At 43.8% G+C, this 26,934-nt stretch overlaps 1 protein-coding gene across 8 annotated transcripts in view; it reads left to right on the top strand.

Annotated features, from left to right (window-relative positions):
* FOXN3 (forkhead box N3) overlaps window positions 1-26,934 on the top strand; it is a 400,895-nt gene that overhangs the window by 213,784 nt on the left and 160,177 nt on the right. For all 8 annotated transcript variants that reach the window (XM_027120287.1, XM_027120292.1, XM_027120289.1 and 5 more), the window contains one exon: window positions 3,418-3,554. In XM_027120287.1, coding sequence (XP_026976088.1) covers window positions 3,418-3,554 — 137 coding nt within the window. The remainder of the gene's footprint in view (window positions 1-3,417; window positions 3,555-26,934) is intronic.

Genomic DNA, 26,934 nt, shown 5'->3' with positions numbered 1-26,934 from the left:
TATAAATATATATAACTATTTTTCAAAGATGAAAATGTGTCTACGAATAGAAATCTTTCTTCCCTTATTATCTTGAATTCCCTAACATTTAATGGTACATGAGCCTCACAGTTATGGTTCAACAAAAGAAATCCATATTCTTTAGATGAGATGCAGATAATTCTAAAAGCTCTGACCCTCAAACTTATTACACAACTCTAATCAAATTACACCCTTTTCTCCCCTGTTATGGGCATTAAATGTAATTTTTCCTGGCCGAATAAACTTGAGCATTCTCTGCTCTGCATAGTTCCATTTTAAAAGTTTTCAAGTCAACCTTCTTACTATTCTGAACTGTTACATGAAACCAACGAGAATGCTTGCAAATAAGATGCGGCGCCAGCCTCTTTCATGCTCCTTCCAAGCTCTGCCTGGAGCTCTCCACTGGAAAATCATTGGAGGGATTTGAGGGATCTCCAGTGTCCCCATAGGTGTGTCCTGAAGATGCCCTTTTGGCTTATTTTTTTTCTCTCTGGAAATTCTGAGTGTGAGATACTGAAATTAGTGTTTGGTCTGTGAAAATCTATCACAGTTCCAGACCACGCTCACCGTAAAATGCAGAACTGATCAAGGTAGGAACCGTGATGATCCCAAGCTCAGGCACATTGCCTGCAGTGAAGGTACTGTGAATGTGTGCTGACCAAGTGTGGAATTAAACCTTAGCTTGGTGATCACTGTGCGAAGACCCGAGCAAAAGAAAACTTCTAGTAGGGAAGTCAGAATTGGCTTCCTGAGCAAGGGAGAAGTAACGTGGAGTGAGGGGTTCATAGAAGGGTGATGGGGGGGTGGGGTGGAAATAAAGTGGGGCATCTTAGAGAGTAGCGAAGCTGTCCAGAGCACACTTGCTGAGCCGGGGCCAGTGGCGCTCCAGGAGATTAATACTTAGTCCTCACGTGGAAGGTCTGCTTGCCGGGGGCCCCACCCACTGCCTCTGTTGGAATTTGGTGATTCTTTCATGATGGGAGAATCGGATGTGGAAAGCATGGTGCAGCCAGCTTTGCCTTCTTTCTTCTGTCCAAAAGGACCTGTTCGTAGTCCCCTCCGCCCTCCGCCATTTATCGAATGCCTGTACGTTCTCCACTGTTCTAGGTGTTTCCTGTCATGCTGGACTGCACACCTGTCTCTAAGGGGGTCTTTATTTTGCCACTGAGGAAGCCTGGACTTTCTAGGGGACCCTGATTTGCCCCAGGCCACACAGGAAACATCTGTCTGGCTTTAGAACTCCCGTTCTTACTGTAGCTCGGCCTGCCTCTTGTACCTGGATCACCTACCTTGCGATCCTCCCCGCACCCCAATCCTGCGGGGTTTCCCCCTTTTTCTCTGGTAACTAGTAGCATAGTGTAATAAACAAGGTGCTAAGGATTAGGAGAAGCCGCCTTCTCGGCTTATTGTTATTTCCCTTCATTTGTTTGTCATATTTTTATTCCCTGTAAGATTAAACGGCCCTACCCTGAAAGCCACCTTGATGAAAACAGAAGCCCCGTGTGGTTCCCAGAACCAGGGTGATCTCATTGCAGAAACGTGTGGGTTGCACATGGGCCCCGGCCCTCCAGCTAGCTAGTTGGGAGCCTTGTCTTCAAGGGGATTGGAAAGGGAGTCCCACTGGCACAGGGCTCGACAGGGAGCCTTTGATGGACTCAGGCCAGGACCCCTGCTGCCCAGGAGGTGACTGGCTTTTGTGGTTTGCTTTACGTTATCCAGATCTGGTAGTCACTGGTCTTCCTCCACGCCTCTCAGCATCTTGGCTTTTGTTTTCTTCTAAAAAGTGTGCCACACAGCTTTTTTCCAAAGGACAGAATGGAAGGTCCAGGGCTGATCATTGATGGCCTGCCTGCTTTACCCGGAAAGTGTCATTAGTCCCCCTTCTGGGCTTGAAAATGTATGCGTGGAAGGAAAGACCACGTAAGGGTGTTGAGTTTTCTAAAATTGAAATGTTTCATTTCTTTAAACATCCGGGTGGTTAAACTGGGAGCTTTGGTGTTTAGCCCAGGCAGGTTGGCCTGACTGGGACTGTGTTTGGGGTCAGGCCTGCACTTGCGGGGCGGGTGGGGGGAGCAGTGGGGGAGGGGGAGCAGAGGCTCTAGCCCCGGATCTTGGCTTCGCGCAGTTCCCTGTGCTGAGTGCGCTGGTGGTGTTGATAGTAAAGAATTTTAAGGGGTTCTGTGAATAAGTATGTAAGTAAACTGATGACTGAAATACAAATTTTTAAAACTTTAAAGATTTTAGGAATAATTTTTTATTTATTATTTATTTTATTTATTTTTATTTTTTTTAGTTCTCCTTCTAGGGGATTTTCTTGGACTTTGCCCCCTGCATAATAGTTAAATGATTTTCTTGTTTGCTTTCTAAATCTTTCTGTAGTATAATAGTTGTGAAAATTAGAGAGTCGTTGGCTGGAAGCATGGGGTGGGTGTGGGTTTATATAATTTGACTTCTTTTCTCTCCAAATCAGTAAATGTTTACAAATGACCTTATCAAGCAGCTTGGGTACATTCGGTCACTTGAAAGCGAGCAGTCAGAACAGTGACTGCCCATCATATCAGCCTGCCGCCAGATCCAGCGGGCCTCAGAGGCAGATCTTGCATGTGTTTTATAAAATGCTGCGTGCCCAGAACGAAAGCGTCCAGCTGAAAGTGGGCCTCCGAGCAAGTCTCCCTCTTTCCCTGGAACCAGTTTGTTAAAATTTGTATTTTAAAAGTTTCTGACTTCTGAAGATTCAGGTCTGGAGCAAAATCCAGAATGGAGGATATGAAAAAATAAGTACTGGATTCTGGCTAAGGTTTACCACTGCTGCCTGAGTTCTTTTGTTTCTTTGGGAAGGTCATTACAGAATTCCATTGGAAGCTTAAATAATGTCATTCTTTTGTTAAGCAGGAAAAAACAAGGGGATTACTTTTCTGTTTTTGTAAAGTGGCACCGATGTAATAGGGTTGGAAAACATAACCCTCGAATTTTTAAAGCAGAGACAGAGTTTTGAGGGTGTCTCTGCCCTCTTTTTCTCTCAACCCTTGATACCTGACAAATTTAAAACTCACTTTTTAAAGGGGATGCATATGTTTTTCAAAGTTGACACTGAAAAATCATAAGGGAACTGAGGGTTTTGGTCAGTAGGATATGAAAATTACAATATTATTGTAGCAACATCACCTGGAAATAACATATTCATTTTGTTAAACTTAATGTGTATACACAGAAACGCATTGCCTGGTGTTCTGTTGTCAGAGGACAATAGTACAGTAGTTAAGGCTGGCAGACAGTTAACAAAGAAGTGAGAGGCTTTTCAAAATAAGTAACTATGATGAGAGTTACACATCTACTTACTGCACAGTAGGTACTGTCTCTATATTAATCACTGTTGTATTTTATTGTTCTTTGCAGAGTATCGGGAAAGGGTCATTGTGGTGCATAGACCCAGAGTATAGACAAAATCTAATTCAGGCTTTGAAAAAGACACCTTATCACCCACACTCGAATGTGTTCAATACACCTCCCGCCTCTCCTCAGGCATATCAAAGGTAAGCCATTCAGACCTTTTTTGTTTTGGGGTTGGTTTGTTTGTTGTCTACTGAAGTTGCATTATTTTGGCAGAGACAGGCACTGAAACTAATTTAATAGGCTGTATGATTTGAAAAATAACTGTAGATAAATGAGAAAGAAGTTAAGTATTCTTGGAGGCATATCCAAGTGTTTTTTCGGCAAACCTTACCGCTTCTGCTGCTTGGGACGAATGTGTCTCCTTCCAGAAGGCTTCATGGTGGGTGAAATAATGTCTTCCTGGGTAGAAACATTTACAAAGGAAAGCTGTCAGCTTTAACATCTCAGAGTGTGGCCGTTTGCAGGGATGAGAGTCCAGGAGCGCGTCGGGTAAGCGATTCCAACTTCCCATCCTCCAAGCCAGAGTGTCTGCAGGTGTTTCACTGAAGGATGCACAGAGTTGTTGCCGCTCCCCGTCTCCATGTAGACGGTGCTCCAGAGTGATCGTTTCGTTGTGGTTACTTGGTGTTTGCCTCTTCAAGGAAAACAGCAAAGAACAGTAGAGACTAGGATTGCCCGTCACATGCCCATTTGTTTTGAGACAGTGAGGTCACGGGTGCCATTTTTACAGAGATAGAATTGGAGGGGAGGATATGCAACCTGTCACTCAAAAAAATAGGTTACTATTTTTAGTATTTAGGCTAAAAAAATAGCCCTATAAAACAGAACCAATTTTTAAAATTGATTTTCTCTTGCATAGTGTTTGGGTTTGAAATCTATCCCTCAACTCTACAAAAAAAAGGGTTTTTTTCTTTAATGTATAGAGATGTTTCTATTGTTACCAGTCAGTTAAGAGAATGATCCTTGGACTACAAGTTTACGTCAGTGAGGAAAGGCGTGAATTCATAGATGTCGGTAGTTTCACAGTCTGTGTCATTGCAGATTCTTTCCCTAGTCTGGTGTTTGTTCTGCAGAAGGGAGCACAAAGTGATCCTCTGAAACAGCATTAATGAAGTTCTTGTACATCTCAGTTGAGAAGCATTCCATCACAGGCCTTAGACAATCAGTCTTCAGCAAGAGACGGGGAGGAACAGCTGGGCTCTCTGAGAAGACTGCTGTATGTCTGCCTTCGCTAGGCGATTAGCGTGATGGTAGCCATAGCAACTGCAGCATCTCCATAGTAACACGTAGCCGAGACAGGTGCAGTTGCATCACAAGGCTGTTTGTTGCCTGGCAAAAGGACAGGCCATTAGTACTTAGATATGGGCTGTTGCCTTAGAAACAAATAACCCTACATAGCAACTACAGTTGGCTTGAAAGATTTGGGGGCAAAAAAGGTTGTAGCAGCTTTTGTCTATGTTCATAAAAATCAGTGGAAGCATACTTTATTGGAAATGACAACTTGAGGTCATATAGCTGTAGGAGATAACATGGGATTTTCCAAAGCAGCCCAGCCAGCATTGTAGAAATGTCCAGAAGGGCAGAGCCATATGCTTGGTTTTCTCCTTGTGGCCGTAACCACTCCTGAAATGGGAGAAAACTGGGTTTGGAGTGGAGACTTACTGATGTGCAGGGTTGATGGGGGAGGGGATGACCCTCATTATTGGAATAATTCCCAGATTCTCATGTTCCTTTGTCATCCTGCTCCCCTCACCCTCCACACCCCACAGAAAACCCTTCACTTTCCTCCCAGTTTGTACCTCGGAAGTATTTCGTATCCTTTTGCTTCTAAGAAGTTAAGAACATAAGTGTTATTCACTGGGTCACATCACTGGTTCATTTAGGCCAGTATTTTGTTGCCAAACGCGACCCCAAGGGAAACACAGTAATTATTTAATAATTTGAAGGATTAGAGTAGAGCTCTAGAGGTTGCCAGAGGGATGCACGCTCAGGCGAGGGGCTTTGTGAGCTGGCCTAAGCCTAATGACTTCATTTGATTTTTTAATATAGGAATAAAAATGCAGATGAACTGGAACTTTTGTAATGAAAATAATTTCCAAACGAAAACTTCAGATCCCAGTATGTCACATCCAGTTCCTCTTCTCCCAGTTGACTGAGGGGGAAAAAAAGTTTCTGCCTCTGCACATGCGGGAACTTAGATTTTACCTCCATAAAGATTACTGGATGTGGAGTGAGAAGACAGACCAGATTTCAGCCTGCCTCTTCCATGTCTTAACTCTAAGAACAAGTCACTTTCTCTTTCCCGGGGACTATAGTTCCTTCATCTGAAAGCTTAGTATCCTGTAGTGTGTAAAATTGTACTAAGGGTCCTAAATGCTGGATGATTGTATAATATTCGTATAGCTGACAGTGACGTAGCCAGTTCCGTTCTAAGCCATTGGGCCACTTGTGGACGTGACTTAGGGAAGGTGGAAGTGGGACAAAGCGAGTCATTAAACAGGGACCACAAATGACGACCTGACACGATCTGGCTGGGTCCTCTGTGATGCAGGGAATCACCTGTCTGCCCCGCAGGATTGCTGTGAGGGGCACCTGGGAAGCGCTTGGATTTCACAGAGCTGGTACTTAGCATGCTGAAGATGGTGATTATACTAGATGGGTGGTTATTGCTAGTACTTGCAGGTGTGCTTGGCAAGTAGCGCTCTGAACCAAGCTGCAGGTGGCTGGAAACTGCAGGGAAAATGAAGCATCTGAAAACACTGACCCCGAAACCTTGTTCACGTCCAAATATGATGCTCAGTACTGCCGCACGGAGCTTGTGCCTCTGTTTTCCAGTATGCCCTTTTGAATGTTTGTTAGAAACATCACTGTGATCTCTGTCTTCATCTTCACTGTGTGATGCACTTTGTTCTTCCTGTGTGCCGTGTCCAAATTTCCCTTTTTTAGAAGGACATCGGTTATACTGGATTAGGGGACTACCCTATTCAGTATGATCTAATCTTTTTTTTTTCTGTGGCACGCGGGCCTCTCACTGTTGTGGCCTCTCCCGTTGCGGAGCACAGGCTCCGGACGCGCAGGTTCAGCGGCCATGGCTCACGGGACCAGCCGCTCCGTGGCATGTGGGATCTTCCCGGACCGGGGCACGAACCCACGTCCCCTGCATCAGCAGGCGGACTCTCAACCACTGTGCCACGTGGGAAGCCCAGTATGATCTAATCTTAACTAATTACATCTCCAATGACTCTATTCCCAAATAACATCACATTCTGAGGTACTGGTAACCAGGACTTTAATGTGAATTTTTTTTTGTATGTTGGAGGGGGAACACAAAATTCATCCCATCACAACCCTTTTCTTAAGTAAGGCATTTCACTAATAAAAATATGGAGAAGCAGAAAGTAAGGAAGTGTTCAGAAAACAAGGATGTAAAAAGCCTACCAGAGTAAGGAAGTGTTCAGAAAACAAGGATGTAAAAAGCCTACCAGAGCCAACCTGAATTTGCTCCCCAAATTCAGGTTGGCCAAAGCTGGGACAGTATGAACAATAAATAAATAACATAGCATTGGGATATAACCCCAAATATAAAATACATGTCTGTGAATCCATACTGATATAAATAAATGCTCAAATAAATAAATGAGAGTAGAGACAAATTTCCCGTACGTAAGAATTCTAAATAATTTATGTAGATTTTCATCCATTCAAGGAGTGGGTGTTTAACTCCCCACCCCTTGAGTGGCTGCACTTAATGACTTACTTCCAAAAAGCAGAGTGTGGAAAGGGGGTGGAAAAGGAAGTTTATGGTGGAAAACCTGGCAAACACTACCTTGGCCAGGTGGTCAAAGCTAACAGCATCTGTGATGTGAAGTTGACAAGATGTACCCGTGATAACGATGTCAAGAAATTATCACTTCACCTTTGTTGTCCTCCTGCCCCAAATCCCTAACTTCTCTGTAATCAGAGAAAAACATTAGGCAAGGTTTTGTCCCCAAGGTGGTGCGGCGGGGGTGGGGGGGGCATTCTTAAAAATACCTGACTAATTGTCTTCAAAGCTGTCAGGTCATCAAAAACAAAGAAAGTCTGAGAAACTGTTACAGACCAGAGGCTACGAAGACATGGTGAGACATGGTGACTAAATGGGTAATGGGATCTCTTGGATAGGTTCCTGGAACAGAAAGAAGACATTAGGGAAAAACTAGTGAAATAAGAATAAAGTGTGCAGTTAATAGCAACGTATCATTGTTGGTTCCTTAGTTGTGACAAATGTACCATAGTAACCTAAGATGTTAACCTTGGGCAAACTGAGTGTAGGGTCTGTGAGAACTCTCTGCACTGTCTCTGTAACTTTTCTGTTCAAGAAAAAGCAGTCCCCGATGCGCAGACTAGTTGAGTTTATCAATTTAAAATAACCATGTCCCTTTTGTTGTAATGGAAAGTGAAAATCACTGCATCGCTGAGCGGTTTGCCCGACCCATTTGGAGTCTGTCTCTATCATGTTACGAGACAACTGAAGAGCTCTTGCTTTTACCTCATTCTCCCTAGGATCTGCTGAGCCGTGCAAGGGGCTTGGCTGTAAGTTGGCTCTTACAGTTCTTGGAACTCTATTTCTGTGAAATGACGCTCAACTGTGCTTGGTAGGGTCCCCGAGGTCAAGCTGCCCATGCCAGATCAACTTCTTTTTGTTCCCAGCTTTTGCCAGTGTGACTTTCAGACTCTAGGTCTGGAAGGAGGAGGGAGGATGGTGTAGTTGGGTTTCTTGCCCATGCGTCTTCAGAAAAGTCCTATTATCTGGTTTAATGGTTTTGTTGCCTATGCCCCTCTTTCGCGGACATGGGATTTCTCATTAATGGATATGCACATTTTAGTGCTTTTGATATAGGTATTGCCAATTTGCCTTCCAGTTTTAGACTCTGTTCCAATCTACACTCCCTCCAACTTATTAGGAATTTTCCCTTTTCTAATCTTTCTCCGTGTCTGATGGTTAAATAAACAGCTCCCCAGTGGGTGACCTTGACTTTTATGATTTTGATACTGTATAGTGGGGGCCCTTAAACTTGACAATACTCAATTCACACCCCTTAAATAGTGGGTACCCCAAAACAATGTTTATGACAACAGATTGTTTTCAAAAGTTATGTATAGGGTCTTATGTAGCATCCTCTCTGGGATAGGCACCAATCCAAAATCAGTTGACAGAAAAAAAGTTTCAATCATCTCTCACCATAGGCGGGAACAGGTTTTATGATGAATCAAACAGGATGGGTTATAGAGAGTTTCTTGGATGATCATTTTTTCAGAGAAGGGAAATTTAGTAAAATATACCTAATTTGGGAGCCAGAGCCACTATAGCTTTATGCTTCCTTGGTACCTCCAAAGAAATCTCAGCATCTTATATGCCTCTGGTCTATGTGATGGGGCAGCCATGGTTGGGCTTTGGAGGAACATAAACCCTGATTGAGGGGACTTCTGTTGCCCAATGCACCTTTCACTTTTTGCTTAAATATCTTTAAAAATAATGACAATGTATTTTATATTTTATATACAGTATTGTAGCCTAACATGTACAAAGTTAGAAAAATCCATAAGACTTTTATTTGCTGATCTAGGTCTGAAGATTTATTTTTTGGATGACTTTAAAGTTTACAGAGTCAAAACATTTCAAGAAAGTTTCTGTCGCTCTCACCTTTTTTTTTTTTTTAAAGAGAATTCCGAACATTTAAGCTTATCATTTAGCTCCTTATGTTTCTTTTTGCTTCTTCAGAGCAGTTTAATGAGCCGCAAAAGATACGTTAATGACCTCTCCAAAGGTTTTGGCCTTTCAGATATTGAGGGTCTTAATGAAAATGGCTGATTTTAGTGCTGACTCACCAAAAGGTTTTATTTTTATCCTGCCTGCTGCCCTATTCATGTGCTTTGAGCTTATTCTTTATAATTTTTAAAAATGCCTACATAGCAGAACTATACTGCTAAGGATATAGAAATTGTACAGAGTGGTCAGTATATGTTTGAATTAAGGAAATCATCAGGGATTCCTCACCAGGTAAGTAAGCATTGGCCGAAGGAGAGACCTGATGATGGTAGATGGGGGATTGCGTTGGGAGGAGGTAGGGAAGGTGGGGTGTTTAGGGAACTCATCCTTTTAGACAATTAAAAGATTAGAAAATCCTAACAATGTTAAGCTTGTTAACGTAACCATGTTAATTCCCCCACTAAAATGCTGAATTTGTACACAGCAAGGAATAGCTTATTCATTGCTTGGATAACATCCAATAATTTTTTAACTTATAAGACATCTTTCATTCCAGTTATTCAAAGTGGTATGCATTTAATTGTTGGCAGAAGAACTGCAAAGCCCAAATAAAATCAGTTTTAACTTGTATTAAAGGGGTTTGTTAGATTGTTGTGTCATCGCAACTTTTAATTCAGTCAAGTATAAAGAATGAGTGTGAGGATTTAGATTAGTTACATTATTATTACACATTACACACCTTATATTTACTTGTAAGCGACATATTTGATGGAAACCATGAATAGTTTTTTAAAAGCTCCTCATATACAATACACTTACTTGTGTAAGTGTAATTAAAAAGGGTGAGGTATTAGCTATGTTGAAAGCATATGCGTTAAACTGCAACATTATGCTTAATTTTTTAAAGGACAATATTCTTTTAAATTTTAAAAATCTTTTAAAATCAGTGTGAAGCTTCATTGTGCTAAATATATTGAAGGATGTGCTAAATTAATGTGGTAAAATGAATATGGGATTGAATGACAAGATTTTCTAATAATAGTAATTTGAAGTACAAACTTTGTTTTGTTAAAAAATTGGAGGAGACATAGAAAAGGCTTACAAATTTAGGGGTTCACTTATATATAAAAAACAATGCTCATTTACAGTGTGAGCTTTAAAAATCCATTAGTTAGCCATGATTTTCTTTGCATATCAAATCATATTGTCTGTTGACTTCCATTCTATTTTCTGAGTTTGTCTCGGAATATTTTTAATCTCAGCATTTTACCTGCAGTATGCTGTCCATTGTATATTTCATCCTCCGTTATTTTATTTAAATGGAAAATAGTCTCTGTTATCTTTGAGCTCTTATGTACTAGGTGTATCGTATGAATATAGTGCCCAGTCATCCAATTTCATCCTGTTTTCACACTCACTTTGAAAGTTGAATGTTTCAGCAGCTATCTATTTTACTCAGGTGCGGAGTGAAACTCATGGCCAAGAGAGAGCCAAGCTGAGTTCTTTTTCATCCTCTGAACTCTTGGGGTGCCCTCAGTCCCTGGTTGGTATTCTGTCAGCAGAAGTGTTAGGATCTCTTTAAATCTGCTACTGGTAAATTTCTGTTGATCTAACTACTGAGATAATGGATGACAAAGGGGTTCTGTGTCCCTGATTCCTGGTTAGAAAGTTGAAGTGTTGATGGACTCAGCAGGAGTCTGGGGTCTTTACCGATCTGCTTCCTGTTTATTTGCATCTCCAAATAGCCAGCAGAGGACCTGGCAGATTCCTGGTCAGAGCATCTTAGGGGCCGACCTGCATTCTGCATGTTTGTCAACCCCCTCACCTTCTCGGAGGGGGAGAAATTGATCTCCATGTTAGAAATATGAAAGAGCTGTCAAAAACGCATGGAATCAGTGATGTACAACATGAGACAACAGACTGCACACTCTGTTTTGCAGGAGGGTAAAATTGGCAAATTAAAAAATTTTTTTTATTGGAGTATAGCTGCTTTACAATGTTGTGTTAGTTTCTACTGTACAGCAGAGTGAATCAGCCACATATATATCTCCCCTCTTTTTTGGATTTCCTTCACATTTAGGGCACCACAGAGCATTGAGTACAGTTCCCTATATAGTAGGTTCTCATTAGTTATCTAAAAATCGGCAAATGTTTCATCACAATAGAAAATTAAAAGCAACCACTGCCATTTGTAAGACTCCTCTTTCTCCAACTTCTGGTTACACTAAACACTCCTGGATTTTATAGACTGAAAAGGAGGGGGATTAAGAAGTAGAGGCCTGATATAATTAGATTAGACAGTAGAACCCATCATTCACAAAAGATTTGAGGAAGGAAGAATGGGGGTGGGGAGAATTCGTGTACTATAAGTGCGTCAGCTGTGAATTAATGTTGGTCAAAAGCGTACTGTTAAGTAGTTTCAGGTTATATTAATAAAAGGTGAGTATTTGAACAAGTGATATGATGACCAGTAATTCCCACTTTCATTGTAGACCAGACCTCACTGCGATGTTTCTGACCAGGTGGGAGGGGGACTTTAAGATAATGAGAAAAGCAGTGAAGCTGGTGGAAGAGCTGGAAATGTGTGATCTGGAGAAAATACTTTCAGAAGATCAGCATGCCAGCCGTATTCAACTTCTGCTAGGAGGGTTTTGGGTCCAGTGGGTTGAAGTTATAGAAGGAAAGATTTGGGCTCACTTAAAATAGATCTCTCCAACAGAACAGCATCTGACAATGCCAGACACATACCAGGATCTGGGTAACTGTTTGGATGGGTAAATGTTTGGGTGGATGGGTAAGTGTTTGGGTGGATGGGTAACTGTTTGGGTGGGTAAGTGTTTGGGTGGATGGGTAACTGTTTGGGTGGGTAACTTTTTGGGTGAGTGGGTAACTGTTTAGGTGGGTAAGTGTTTGGGTGGATGGGTGACTGTTTGGCTGGGTAACTGTTTGGGTGGGTAAGTGTTTGGGTAGTGTGTGAACCAGCTACTCTTGGGATGCTAGTCAAGTTGAGATGACCAGCTGTCAGGGTCCCTTGAAGAGATTTAATTATTGCTGGGGGAATTGCAAGGTCATCCCTTCCAGCCCTTGCAATGAGCTGCCAGCACAGGAGAGTAATGGAATATCACTTGGTAGCGCAGTGTTTGTAGTTCTCCAAGCCCACAGTGTAGGTTGGAAACAAAACACAGGGAAGATATGGCTTTGTTACTCATAAATGAGAGGTCAGATTCTTCTCTTGAAATTGTTAAGTCCAGATTTCAAGGCCATAATGGTACTAATTTAGTTACTCTTCATTCTGTGTCACCCAGTATTTTGATTCCTGCCCTATAATTACCTCTCTTGTTTTAGTGACACTTCTTTGCATTTCCTTCCGTGTGAAGAAAATTATCACTGCGGTGTTTTGCCAAGCAGAAGATCATTTCCAAAAGCTGTCCATCAAATCATCCAGACCTTCCTCCTATTGTTTATCCACTGAATTAACGAGAGCAACACCCACCCTTTGTATAAATCTCTGTGGAAGAGCCAAACCCCTGTCTTTATTCTGTGGTATCACATGTTTTGGGCCGGTCTCTGGTCACATTCTTAACCTTTTGTTTTTTCTTACGTAAGGGCCACATCGCGTTATTTGTCAAACCATCTTTGAGACTCTGCTGTGTATGTGAAAGGTGCAGGAAGAGTGTGAGAAGCGTCACACGTTAATTCCACATTAATTGCTAACTCTTGCTGATTTTTCATTCATCTGGAGACAGCATCCATAAACCCTTTAGACACATTTCTTAATCCTTATCTTCTTAGATTGAGTTGCTTAATCGCAGTAGTCCAAGTAGAGACATGTATACGGTGTGTTTATCTATTTTAAATGGAAGCTTTTGGTCAAAGTCTGTTAGCCACCCATATCTCTCTAACACACTAGTACCCCGCCCCCCACCCCCCCACCCCCGCAAACACACACCACCACCCACCCCCATATAGCTTGGGAAGAATAAAAGTGAGTGGAAAAAAAAACATTCAGAGGAAACAAGTAGAAGGAGTTTAGTGGCTTTCTCTTCCTACTCACCCTCTTCTACCACCCGTCCCCCTCCCCTTTCCTCCTCTTCCTCCACCCTCCCCTCCCCCTCCCCTTTTCTCCTCTTCCTCCACCCCTCCCTCTCCCCCTCTTCCTTTTCCTCTTCCTTTTTCTTCTCTTCTCCCTCTCCCTTTCCCTCTGCAATTGTGGGACTTTCAGTGAAAGGATTTTGTTTAATGATAAAGAGAGCAGAGTTTAGTATCTTAGGATTCCTTTGACCTAGAAATTGACTCCCTCCTTCCCTCCCCATTTCGTTTTTTGCTTGTAGAGAAATTGAGGAACATAGAGAGATTCCCCCCCTTTTAAACTTTCCAGCAGAAAGCCACTGGAATGGGTGTTCTGACGGGCTTTGGTGAGTTCCTCAGGCCCACAGCCCCCTGCCTGGCCTCATGTCTGCCCGCACTTGCTAGGAAGTGGACCCTAGCTGGTCCTGCAGGCGAATGGACGGGTGCAGTAGCTGTGACGTCCTCAGGAGGAAGAGGCAAGTCTGGAAGAACAGTAAGAAAGCAGAAAAACGAAGAAGAGCTAAAGATCTTATGGTCTCAGAGTGGGGTGCTGGCATCCCCGATCCTCCCCACCTGTCAGAATCCTGCCCTGTGGTAGACCAGAAGTCACACAAGGCGACTTGTCTCTGATGAGCTTTGGTGCCCTCGGGCAGGTCCTTCTGCGTCCCTGGGCCTCAGCTCCTCGTGTGCAACAAGGCACATCAGGGAGCACAGCCTGAGAACCCCACTTGACCATCCCCAGGCTCCCTCCCAGCTCCTGCAGGCTGACCGTCAAACCAGGCCTAGAGCAAATCCCAGTACGTCTCAGAAAGATGCGGGTTAGAACCTTGCCTGGGCCACTCCCTATCTGTGTGATCTCGGCCAAGTTGCATTTTGTCATTCCTGTTGTGGCATAAGAATACCTAGCTTAGGACTTTCCTGGCGGTCCAGTGGATAAGACTGAGCTTCCACTGCAGGGGGCGCGGGTTCGATCCCTGGTTGGGGAACTAAGAAACTAAGGTCCCGAATGCTGCATGGCGGCCAAAAACAAAGAAGAAAAAAAAGAATACCTGTCTCAAAGGGGTGCCATGGGTATTAAATTAAGTAAAGGACTGTATCGAATGCATCTGTGCCCATGGAAAATCAACGCATTTCAATTTCTCCTTCTTCACCTTCGCAAGACTCTCTTTTGGTAATTGTACAGTCTTGTTTTTACACATGCTGCATACCAATTTGGCCCCTTGCACTGTAAGGCATCTTTTTATATATTATCTTCCGTAGTTTCCACTAGATTTAAGATCTGTGAAAACCAGGATTCTTTTAGAGTTCTCTTTCCCTGTGCTTTAACCCTGCATACAGGTGTTATTCAATAGATATTTATCAATGGTTTCCCTTAGATAGCAGAGTGCGGATTATGAGAATAGTGCAAAACATTCTTCTGGTTGCTCAGGGATGCCCCAGAATAATTGTAATGCCCTCCCTCCCTTTACTGTCGTGAGGCAAGGGACATATGGGTGGGGGGGCAGCTCACTCTGTATCCTTTCCCTCTAACGATAATTGAGCGGGTTTGTAGTGTTGGTGTCTCTGACCTTCCATCTCCTTCCCCATCTGTCTGCCAAGGCCCTGGTGTACCTCTGGGTATCACAAAGCCTGACTCTTTGGACCGGGTCATTCTTGAAGCCTCAGAGACCCATCAGGTGACTCTGCGATGGAAAGGTTATACATTCCAGGCTGTTGACTTCAAGGCACCAAATGTTGTCAGAGGACTAAACATTTTGCAGCTGCCATAGAAAATTCAAATGCATGTAAGGTGGTGCTAGCCAGGAATTGCTCTCGCTTTGTCTCATTCATTATTCCTTTGAAAAGAAGCCTCCCTCTGCTGCTTACTGAAAGGAAACTTCCTCTGAACACTTAACTGCAGAACAGAGCACTTGAAAGGTAAGGCACTTGGGCTCCCCCTTCCTTAATCATAATGGGAAAAGTTTTCACCGCAGGCCGGCCAAAACACTCAATTGTGTGCATTCTCTACCAGACACATAATCCGTGTTTAAATCTCTTGGCAGTAACTCATTAGTTTTTCCCCCTACATTCTTTTCTTCTTTGATGAGAACAAAGCCCGTCTCCCCCCTGCTCCAGATCTTGCTTCTTTCTCCCAGGAAATCTCACTGTTTCCCTTTCATCCCTCAAGAAGAAAGTCACCCAAATGTTATCCCTCCCTCCCTGCTAAAAGATGATCTTGATTCTTTGTACTTGAAAATCTGGGTTCAGAACTCACAAATAGGTGATACCACAGGCCCTGGATTCTGCAGGAGGTGTTCTGGCCATACATCGTGGCCTGACTCTGAGGACCCCCTCACTTGAGCAGTGCCTCCTTCAAGCTCTGTAATGGGCTGTTCTTGAGAAAGGCAGGTGGGGCGTATGGTAACTCCAATGGAATTTTATTATTTAAGCCCTTTGAAGTTCCCTCTTTCTAACCCCCTCTTACCCTCCCCTCTTAGATGCGGAATATTCTGTCATCACTGGTGTTGAAGTCGAAGTTATAGGAGAACCACCGTGAATTTCTCTAATACAGCTCTTTGATGCAGAGTCAAACAAAAATCTCTTTCCACCCGATATTCCAAACTTCTATGAAAAAACTATGTAATGGATGTGAGCTCTTTAGCACTATAGGATTACAGGCAGAGCTTGGAGATATTGTGGGTTTGGTCCCAGACCACTGCAATAAAGGGAATATTGCAATAAAGTGAGTCATAGGAATTTCTTGGTTTCCTGGTGCATATAAAAGTTATATTTATACTCTGCTGTTGTCTAGGAAGTGTGCAATAGCATTATGTCTAAAAACAATGTATATACCTTAACTTAAAAGTTCTTTACTGATAAAAAAAATACTATCATCTGAGTCTTCAGTGAGTCATAGTATGTGTGAACATCAAAGATCATTGATTACAGATCACCATAACAAATATAATAATAATGAGAAAGTTTGAAATATTGTGAGAATTACCAAAATGTGACACAGAGACACAAAGTGAGCAAATGCTTTTGGAAAAATGGCACTGATAGATTTGCTCAATTCAGGGTTGCCACAAACCTTCAATCTGTAAAAAAATGCAATTATCTGGGCATGCAATCACGTGAAGCACAATAAAATGAAGTATGCCTATATAAAGAATTTAAAATTTAATTAGTTCCTCCTGCATTGAACCCTAAATCAAGGCAGAAAACCGAGCATTTATTGAGCATCTACTATGTACCAGGCTTGGTATTAACAGACATCGTGTATGTAATCTGTCTTAATTCTTTTAAGAATCTGATGAGATTGATTTGATCACTGTTTTACATTTTAGAGAACTGAGGCTAAGAGAGGCAGTCCTGTGCCTGCCAATGGCAGGTCACCCAGGTCACTCGTGAACGACTGAGCTGGGACTTGAGCCAGCAGTCTCTCCCTATTGTGACTCCAGAGACTCAGCTCTTCCTACCTTAACTTGGCACCTTGTGGTCGCTTCCTTCTATGGAAATATTCTCCAGTATCTGATAGTTGGAGGGGTGAGCCTGGGAAAGGAAGACTGGCACATCAGTTTTTATTTTTAATTAATTAATTTATTTATGGCTGCGTTGGGTCTTTGTTGCTGCTCGCAGGCTTTCTCTAGTTGCAGTGAGCGGGGGCTACTCTCCATTGCGGTGTGCAGGCTTCTCATTGCAGTGGCTTCTCGTTGCAGAGCACAGGCTCTAGGTGCGCGGGCTTCAGCAGTTGTGGCACGTGGGCTCAGTAGTTGTGGCTCGTGGGGTCTAGAGCGCAGGCTCAGTAGTTGTAATGCACGGGCTTAGTTGCTCCGTGGCACGTGGGATCTTCCCGGACCAGGGCTCGAACCCATGTCCCCTGCATTGGCAGGTGGATTCTTAACCACTGAACCACCAGGGAAGCCCTGGCACATTCCTTTTTAAAAGGCATTTTCAGTTCTGTAGCGTAATGAGGGTGGGACAGATGGAGGTGAGAGCAGTTCAGAGGCCCCTGCAGTAGATCACATCTTTGGAGATGAAGGTCTGAAACAGCTTGCGAGGAGGGAACAAAGACAGTTGGAGGGAGATCCCTGGGGCTTGGTGGGGAGCGGGGTGGAGAGGCAGCTGAGAGGGGCCTGACTCGTGTGGATGGAGGAGGGCACCGCAGAGGGAAACAGAGAGGGAAGTGAGTCAGGGCCATGGGGGGTGTGTGTGTGTGCGTGCACACTCCATGCTTGTGTAAGGATCGCTTCTGTTTTAGACAAAATAGAAAAGCAAATGTAGATGTGAGGTGGGGGAGAATCATGCAATATTTGCTCAAGCTTGTGGCTTGAGTTTTATAATTTGGGAGATTATTTATACTGACTGTTTAATAAGAATAAAGAAATTCAACATTCTCCATATTAAAGGTCTTGCCTTGGGGAGTTCCCTGGCGGTCCAGTGGTTAGCACTCCACGCTCTCACTGCCAAGGGCCCGGGTTCGATCCCTGGTCAGGGAACTAAGATCCCAAGTGCCGTGCGGCGTGGCCAAGAAAAAGAGAAAAAAAAGAAAAGAAAAGAAAATCAGTGTCTGCCATATGTTCAATTTCAGTAGAAACAAATTAAAATTTAAAAAAAAAGGACTTGCCTTGCCGATGAATTCCATTCTCAGAGATCATTAAGGTTTTGTTTCTTCCTCTAAGCTTGCTTAAATACTCTATCATCTTTGGGAATAAATGGCCACACAGCCATCTTTCTAATCATTTTTTATGTGTAATTAAAAAAAAAATGTTTGTAGGGAGAACTGACAAGAGCTAACTGCCTTTTGGGGTTAAGTTTTTTTGGTCATGGTTGTTAAAGCAATATATTTTGTAAACATTCTTTTAAAAAAACTAATTATTGACCCGAACCTCCAATATGTACGAACCCAGTAAATATTTGTGAAATCAAATGAATAAATGTAATTAGCATCCTTTATTTGATATTGAAATCATAAAATGGATGAAAGACACAGAATTAACTTTATTTCGGTACAGAATAAGCAAGTGAAGATTCTTCCGAAAATACCTGGCTAATTCTGGTCGACCCACGTGTATACAAATTAAACTGTAAATAACTATCAAAATAGTGCTGTGAAAGTGTATAGTTGCTAAGGCAAGACTTAGATTGCTGAAAATGATAAAGCTCTCCTGGTCACTTTGGCTTCTATGCGCCAAGTTGAGTGGACTACTTGGGTGGCATAACGCAACAAGTAAGGACATTTTCAGTAATATAAAAAGGTGTAGGAATGATACTAAATTTGAGAGAACCAATTGATATTAATGTGCTAGACCATTGAGCTGTTTTGCAGTTAGTCCTGGAAGATGTAGTTTTAACGAAGTCTCTAGATCAGCATTAAGGGAACAAGAGGTGGGGTGTCAGAATCACTAGAGGGAATTTTAAAAAATTATATAGGCTCTTGATGGTGCAGTGGGCTGTGTGTGTTGGGGGAACTTTTTGCTGTGAACATAAAACTTCTCTAAAAAATAAAGTCTATTATTTTCTTTCAGACGTTTATGTGAATAGATGAAGGGCATGACTCTGGGAGTCAGGTATAGCATTACTGTGAAGGGTGCTTGTCTCCCTCTATAGCGTGCACCAGGAAAATCATGCTGAGAATTACTGTCCCATGTCATAGAAAGTGGGGCAGAAAAGAACCTAAAACCACCCAGTTTAGTTTCCCCAGACGGGTACTACAGTGAACAGTTTCCAGAGATGTTAGGACTTTCCTATCGAATATGTGTGGAGTTTTCCATGGCCAATAAATTTGGGAAATGCAGCTCATGATAACTTTGTAGTGAGCTAATTCAGATCTTTTCCCGCACTTTATTAGACAGATACTTTTGGGGGGGGGCACACTTACCAACATGTTCCAAGGAACACCAATTTGGGAAAAAGTAATCTAAAATAAGGGTGTTTTCAAAGCATGAGTTGCCACTCGCTAATGGGTTGTGAAATCAATGTAGGGCTTACAACCATTCTTTTCTTTTAGTGAAAAATAATAGAATAGAAAATGCCAGAGTGGGTTGCACATAGGAGGGTAAATGTTATTTTGTGAAACTTTTGTTTCAGTTATATATGTGGGTTTGTGTAAACTCAGTCATAATGAAAACTCTATTCCTTACTATAGATGATGGCCAAAAATATTTTGGAGATCACTGGTCCATTTCAGTTCCTCAGTTTTATAAGTGAAAACCCTGAGGCTCAAGGGTTTGAGTGGATCTCAAGATCACGTGGGGAGTTAGTGGCAGACAGAACCTGAGTCTACTCTTCATCCTCTTTCACCGACACCAGCGCTCTACCAAATCCATAAATCATCCTGTTTAAAAAGCAGCCCTGGACTTCCCTGGTGGTTCAGTGGTTAAGACTCCACGCTTCCAATGCAGGGGGAGCTGGTTTGATCCCTGGTTGGGGAACTGAGATCCCACATGCTGCGCGGCACAGTGAAAAAATTCAAAAAACAGAAAACAAATAAAAAGCAGCCCTGGTGGAAACAACCCAAATGTCTGTCAAAGGCAAATGGATAAACAAAACAAGGCTTATATGTACAATGGAATATTATTCAGCCTTTAAAAGGAACGATATTCTGATATGTGCTACAACATGGGTGAGCCTTGAGGACATTATGGTAAGAGAGACAAGTCAGACACGAAAGGACAAGTGTTGTATGATTCCACTTAAACTTAATAGAGACAGAAAGGAGATTGGAGGTTACCCGGGGTTGAGATGAGGGGCAGCCAGGAGGTAGTGATATTAAACCACTCTGGGTACAGAGTTTCTGTTTGGAATGAGGACAAACTTCTGGAAATAGATAGTGGTGACGGTTGCACAACTGTGTGAATGTACTCAATGCACTGAACTGTACACTTAAAAATGGTTAATATGGCAAATTTTATGTTATGTATATTTTATCACGATAATAATTTAAAAGAATCCAACCACAAAATAATAATAGTAATAATAATAATAATAAAGGCAGCATAACACTTGTTTTAAGCAGACCTCATTTCACACTCTAACACCTGTTCCTTCCTTTGGCCCTTCCCCTGTGCAGGCCCAGGCACTGAGGTTTCTGAGGCCACCTAGGCAGGCTTCCTGCGCTTAGGAATCCCTGGAGCAGAGTATGGCCACAAGTGGCCTTGATTCTAGACTCCCTGGCAGGTGATGACGGCTAGCATTTCCGCAGGTGATGCATTTTACAGCAGTGGGTCCTGCTCAGCAGATGACCTTTTCCGTCTAATAGCTCTGATTTTCCAACGCGACATTTGGATAAACCCACAATTTTCTTTTGGAAGGCCAAGGAGAAACATATATCATGGTTCTTCTCTTGGTTTCACCCCTCTCCTCCATTGACCTTTAGCCCTGACCCATTGACAAATACCCTATTCTCCTTTCCTCTTCCCTCTTCCTTTACAAGACCACCAGGCTCGCTGCAAACAGCCATTTAAGTGAAATGCTACTACCCACAGGCTGCTGATAGTGATTCCCACTGTCTCCATTCTCCGCTCATGCTTCACATGTTTGGGTATGAGAATCAGAGGAGGCACGGTGAACCAGAAGTGAGACCAGGGGCGGCCAGATAGCAGAAAGTGGATGTGTGCTTCTTCATTGGAGCCAAGAAGGTTTTTGCAACTCCCAATGCAAGGCAACTTCTGCCCATAAAAGTTGCAGCAGATGGCAGTCACTGATTGGCTCTGCTTGAGGACTTTGGAGATTTCTCTCTGTCCTGCAGGCACCCTTTTGCTTCCTGTTCCTCCACAGATATTGACAAACAGCTGGCCTGTGCTTGCAGCGACCCCATCGGAATCTCTGCGGCCCTTAAGTCAGCATCCACGATAAAGGAAACTGAGAGAAAATGCCTCTGAACTTAATCAGTGAAGGTATTTAACTCGGTTTACTGGGAGCTCAGGAAGTACTTCAGAAATAGTTTATTCTTATGTTACCTGAAATTCACCATGAGTGAGGCTGGTAGAATCTCCCTGAATTAGGGGAAAACATCATGATATTTACCTCAAAACTCAGCGTAACCTTGTGATTTGAAATCAAACCCAGGGTTTCTCTACCTTGGCACAGTTGATGTTTGGGACCCGAGAATTCTTTGTTGTGAGAGGCTGTCCTGTGTTTGCAGCATCCCTGCCCTCTACCCACCAGTTGCCAAGAGCAGCTAGTAGCACCGCCCGCCCCCCCCCACCCCAAACTCCTGATGATCAAAAATGTCTCCAGACATTGTCCTGTGTCCCCTGGGGGGCAAAATCGCCCCTGGCTCAGGACCACTGGCAGCCAGGATTCTGCCATGTTCAGAGTTTTAGGCATTGAGGACTTTGTCAGTTGTTATTCTGGAAATAATGGGAAATGGCTTGGGGTTTTTTTTGTTTGTTTGAGCCCGGCCTCATTTGTATAAAACTCCAATTTTTAACGTGTGTGTAAAGTGTCATCAACTGTGAGAAATTAATACCTAGCACTGCTGTGAGGTGACACCATTACCCATGTCATGGGCTTGTTCTGTGATGGGTATTTGGTTATGATTTCAGTCCAGGTCTCCGTGCCTATGCCAGTCACGTGGCTGAATGATATGAGCAAGTTATTTACTTCCTCTCCTGTGTCTTTCTCCCTCCACGTCTAAGTGGAGGATACCTGCTCTTCATCTTATTAAATAGCCATGATGTGGCCAGTTCGTCTGCTGAACTCACCTCATGGGGGTGTTGTCTGGGACCATGGAATTCTTCATGGTTTCATTACCTGTTCCAGAGCCCCCAGTGGGTTCCCAGGTTCCATCTTCCATAAAGCAAAGCATTCGTTTCCTCCCCTAGGCTGGGTAAGCTGGAATGTTTCACTATTCAGTCATCCATTGTTGCTGGAGCCCCTGCGTGCCATGCTTTGTTCAAGTCACTTGAGACACTTTGATGACTAAGCTGGTTTCCTATCACACTAGTTTGAAAGGTGGACTTATAATAAATCTGATGTATCACGAGAACTGCTTTCTATCACCTGTACGAAGTGCTGCAGTTTAATCTTCCTGCCTAAGTCTGAAGAACTGATTGTGGTGGTGATTATTTCGGAAGGTACTAGCATGCAGTCTGGGAGAGCACTGTTCTGGGAGTCTGAAAACCTGGCTTTTTTTTTTTTTTTTTAATGTTGACACTGGTCCTGATTAGCCGTGCTCCCTTTCCCAGGTCACTTTCTTTTTCTGGATCGCACTTCCCGGCTGTGTAAGATGATGTGTACGGGCTGGATCATCTCTGACTCCAGCAGCCTATGCTTATTTTAATAGTAATTGTATTAGAATTATTAGATACTATTATAATAGGTTTCAGAGCTAGAAACCTCGTGATCAGCCAGCCTTTGTGAGGAGGCCCTATTTTATGTTGTTACAGTGGGTTCCCGGCTCACTTGTGCCTGGTGGGGAGACTTGCACAACTCTGCTGGGGTCGGAGGCCTTGCAGCACTTAGAGGTCCCACAGAAGCGGTAAACCAGAAGTCTGAAAGCTTGCCCTGAAGCTCCATGAAGCAAGATGCTATCTCTAAACAGACCCATCCATTTCAGAGGGCTTCTTTCCACGGGGCTTTCTGGGGGCGGGGATGCCTTTTACCAGTATCTTTCTGCTCACCTGTGGAATTTTATAAACTTATTCGATTCAGGTGACCCACTCCTTCTGCACCTGAAGCTGTAGGTAAATTTCCTGTCCAGTTTAAACCTTGTCTCCACACCTGTCACTTCTGGATCCTATAAGCTCCATCCCCAGCATTCCAGGGTCGGTCACCTCAAAGGTGTCCATAGCCAAGCTCCCAGCAAGGGACGCCCAGTCGGGAATGAGATCTCTAGGCATATGTAAAGGGAGAGAAATATTCGGAGCATCCTTCTCTTTCTCCAAGACAGCTCTGCGTACTTATTGCCCTTTCAGGTGTAGTCTTGCAGGTAAATCTCACCTTCTCCAAGAAACCAAATTTTGAACTCTCACTGCATGTCAGGATAAATTTCCCGAATCACCTGGCTGATATTTGGCACATACTGCCTTATAGTGTGGTCCTGTGTGTGCATGTGCCGTTTCTCTTAAAAGATCGTAATCCTCTCCCAGAGCCATGATTGTATTTAACCACCTAGAAGGACCCTACAGCCCAGGTCGGGCTGTGCGCGGATGTGTGTGCGTTAGACACCAGTAAACATCAGCGGAGGGAATGGATGGATCTCGGTGTCAGGCACTGGGGGGCACTCAATAAATAGTTGTAGAATTGGACCAAATGGTAAGTGCTTAAATATTTCACAGTTCTCTAGTCTTTCTACTTTATGCCATTTACTGGGGGTTAGAAAATAAGATGAAGCTGTGTGTACGCCCTGAAGAGTGATCAGTGGTTGCTGTTATCTGAAGAGCCGTAGAGCTCTTAGCTGTTTTACAGCTCTGGTTCTTTTTTTTTTTTTAAAGCAGTGTTTACTATTTCTGGCCATTATGTACACTAATATAAAAATTTAATTAGACCCTTTCTTTTCAATTAATTTTTACAGCCCTATTTGTTTGCTCTCTCGACAGAGCCTGTATTGTGTGAACAAGAGAGATCAATTTTCTATCACAAAATTCATTACTTTTGACTAAAGTCCAGTGAGTCTGTGATTGTACGCGCCACTCTGGGTGAATTTTCCTGCCGCTGGAGAGAGCTATGGATGGTGAAATGAGCCGAGTGTTCAGGTAGCCAAAGAGAAGTTTTGATTTACTCATGGTCCTCCTCAGGGCGGCAGGTGGAGCAAAGTTAAAAGGCTCTGCAACTCTTGAGATTAGAAATATGCATGTGTTTTATTCATTCCTCATTCTTTTTTTTGTTTGTTTGTTTTGTGGTATGCGGGCCTCTCACTGTTGTGGCCTCTCCCGTTGCGGAGCACAGGCTCTGGACACGCAGGCTCAGCGGCCATGGCTCACGTGCCCAGCCGCTCTGCGGCATGTGGGATCCTCCTGGACCGGGGCACGACCCCGTGTCCCCTGCATCGGCAGGCGGACTCCCAACCACTGCGCCACCAGGGAAGCCCTCATTCCTCATTCTTTAATATTTTTTTAAAGTATCTAGAGAAGTGAAGTTAGGTATAGAATATGTAAAGGTTAAGAGAGGCCTTTTCTTTCAAGAGCGTGTATAAAAGAAGATGTCCATTCCAGGAGGGCAGGGACCTATAGTTCTGTTCATTCTTTACCTCCAGGGTCCACACAGTTCCTGGTACCTGGTAGCTGTGTGGTAAATAGTTGTTGAGTGAGGATGCATGAGATAAATACTAACTGGTTTTGCCTTTTATCATTGATTAACGTGTTTCCTGGATTAAAGGGTCTCTGTGACTGTCTCTGAGTCTCCATGAATAGCATCTTGGTTGGGGCTGCTCTCCAGCGTTGGGAGATACGACCACACCTGTCTTCAAGGGCTGCAGCTCCGATGCCTAACTTGGCAGGGCAGGGGCTAGGCCTGGTCCCCAAGAGGCACAGGTAACGCCCAGTGTAACCAACACAGCCCCTGAGGACAGAGCATGAGCTTGGGAGTCACACACACCTAAGCACAAAGCCACCTGCCACTAGCTCTTGACATGGGGCAAGTCGTATAACCTCTCCTGTTGTCTGTTCATTGATCTGTAAAGCTGGGCCAGTGACACCTACCATCCAGAGTGGGTGGTGGGTGATAAACGAGGGAGCGGGTGATGTCCTCCTTACTGAGATATTAAATAAATGTATCCATTTAAATTCCGTTATCTTCTAGTGGTGTGTTCTCCGTCCTCCTCTGTACTGAACGCTTTACCTCTTCCTCTTGCATGAAATGGGGCAGGTGGGAGAAAGGGCCACAATAGCCTCGGTTCCTTAGGGAATCTTTGATATGGTGCAGAGTTCGAGGCTACAGCATGAGTACAGGAAGGACTCATTCTAGGTGGGAGCAGAAGTGTCCAATGGAACTTTCTGTGATGATGGAAATGTTCTGTATCCATGCCGTCCCAGGCACAGTCACTAGCCACAGGTGGCTGTCGAGCACTGGAGATGTGGCCAGTTTGACCGAGGAGCTGAATTTTTCATTTCACTTCATTTGAATTTGAATGTAAACCCGTCACATGGCGAGTAACGAGCGCGTTGGACGGCGCAGCTCTAAGCCTTGCTGGGGCTTAAGGACTAGTGGTCTGTCCATTCCCTGGGAGCTTGTGAGAATTGCAGACTCTCAGACATCACCCCAGACCTACGAGATCAGAATCAGCACAGGTGGTTCACGTGCACATTTGGGTTTAAGAAGCACAGGGCTAGCCTCTGAGCTGCTCAGTGTTCTGCATGGACTTCCACGCAGCTGTAGTACTAGGGAGGCTGGACCCTTGGAGCTGGAGGGTTCTCACTGTCACCTTTGCCTTCTCGGCTACTCATACACCCTAGTGCAGTCTCCAGGGGACCCAAGCGTGTGGGTCTCTGCATCCTGTGGTTGAGAGATCAAAGGAACAAGTTATGTAGCTTTTAACTCAGGGTTCAATGCTGTTTTGCTTATTCCTCCTCATAAACCTTCTTAATCTCTATGTTCCCAGGTTCTCTCCCCAAAAGGTAACTCTCTTTTTATCTTCCCACTCATCCTACTATAGCTTTATTTTTCCTACTACTTTGCCTTAAACTGGTAAAGATGTGGGTATGTACGTATGCATTTCTCTCTGTCTCTGTCTCTCTCTCTTTCACTTTCTGGATGTTTCATACCGAATCAGTACATTCAGGTTGTGGTTATCTTAATGCTTCCAGCACTCTGGCTACTGATAAATATTTCAAAAGCATAAATAACATTTTCTACATGAAATGAGAGAAATGTCCCCCACCTCTCTGAAAGTATTAATAATTTCTCTTCTGTAATGGGACTGATTTAGCCAATTGAAACACAGAAAACTTCGCAGATTTTTTTGACATCCAACGGTCAGATCACTTTGGCTAATGGGGATGTTACTTGGGTATTGCTGACATTAGCCAAGTTGGGAATTTGATGGAGACTTTTCATTCTGCCCTCTTTTCAGCCTTGAATTCTCGCAGACATGATGTGCTGATGGCTCTCCACCGGATGTTTGTCTATAGGATGTTGGTGGCAGGTTGCAAAACTGTATTAAGCTGCATATTGGAGGCTGCCGAGGGCACTGTGAGGCAGCTGAGGCACTGAGCTAGAAGGGGCACCACACCAGGATTCCGTGCCCCTAAAATATGTCTCTAAAACAGACCCGAGGTCACAGCACTGGTAAATGAGGAGCCATAGTGTGACCCCTGGAGGTTTGGTTCCAGATTTTGCACGATTCGCCATCCCCCGCGCCTGCCTTTGCTCCCTGCCAGGAACAGGCCATCTCCCACATCCCCTGTGCTGCCTCCTTCTGAGTGTCGATGTCGTTGCATCTGGTCTCTCCTCCTCCAGGTCTTTGCTCAGATGTCACCTTCTCAAAGATGCTTTCCCTAGCTGCTCCATCAAAAATAATGCATACACATGGGCTTCCCTGGTGGCGCAGTGGTTGAGAGTCCGCCTGCCGATGCAGGGGACGCGGGTTCGTGCCCCGGTCCGGGAAGATCCCACGTGCTGCGGAGCTGCTGGGCCCGTGAGCCATGGCCGCTGAGCCTGTGCGTCCGGAGCCTGTGCTCCGCAACGGGAGAGGCCACAGCAGTGAGAGGCCCGTGTAAAAAAAAAATAATGCGTACACACACACACACACACACACACACACACACACACACACACACACA

This window comes from Aethalodelphis obliquidens, unplaced genomic scaffold (genome assembly GCF_003676395.1).
Source record: "Aethalodelphis obliquidens isolate GAN/ISIS:26980383/991018 unplaced genomic scaffold, ASM367639v1 scaffold21, whole genome shotgun sequence".
In the NCBI taxonomy this organism is placed as follows: domain Eukaryota; kingdom Metazoa; phylum Chordata; class Mammalia; order Artiodactyla; family Delphinidae; genus Aethalodelphis; species Aethalodelphis obliquidens.
The sequence above is the reverse complement of the archived record's forward strand: the minus strand, read 5'-3'. Positions and strand labels throughout refer to the sequence as shown.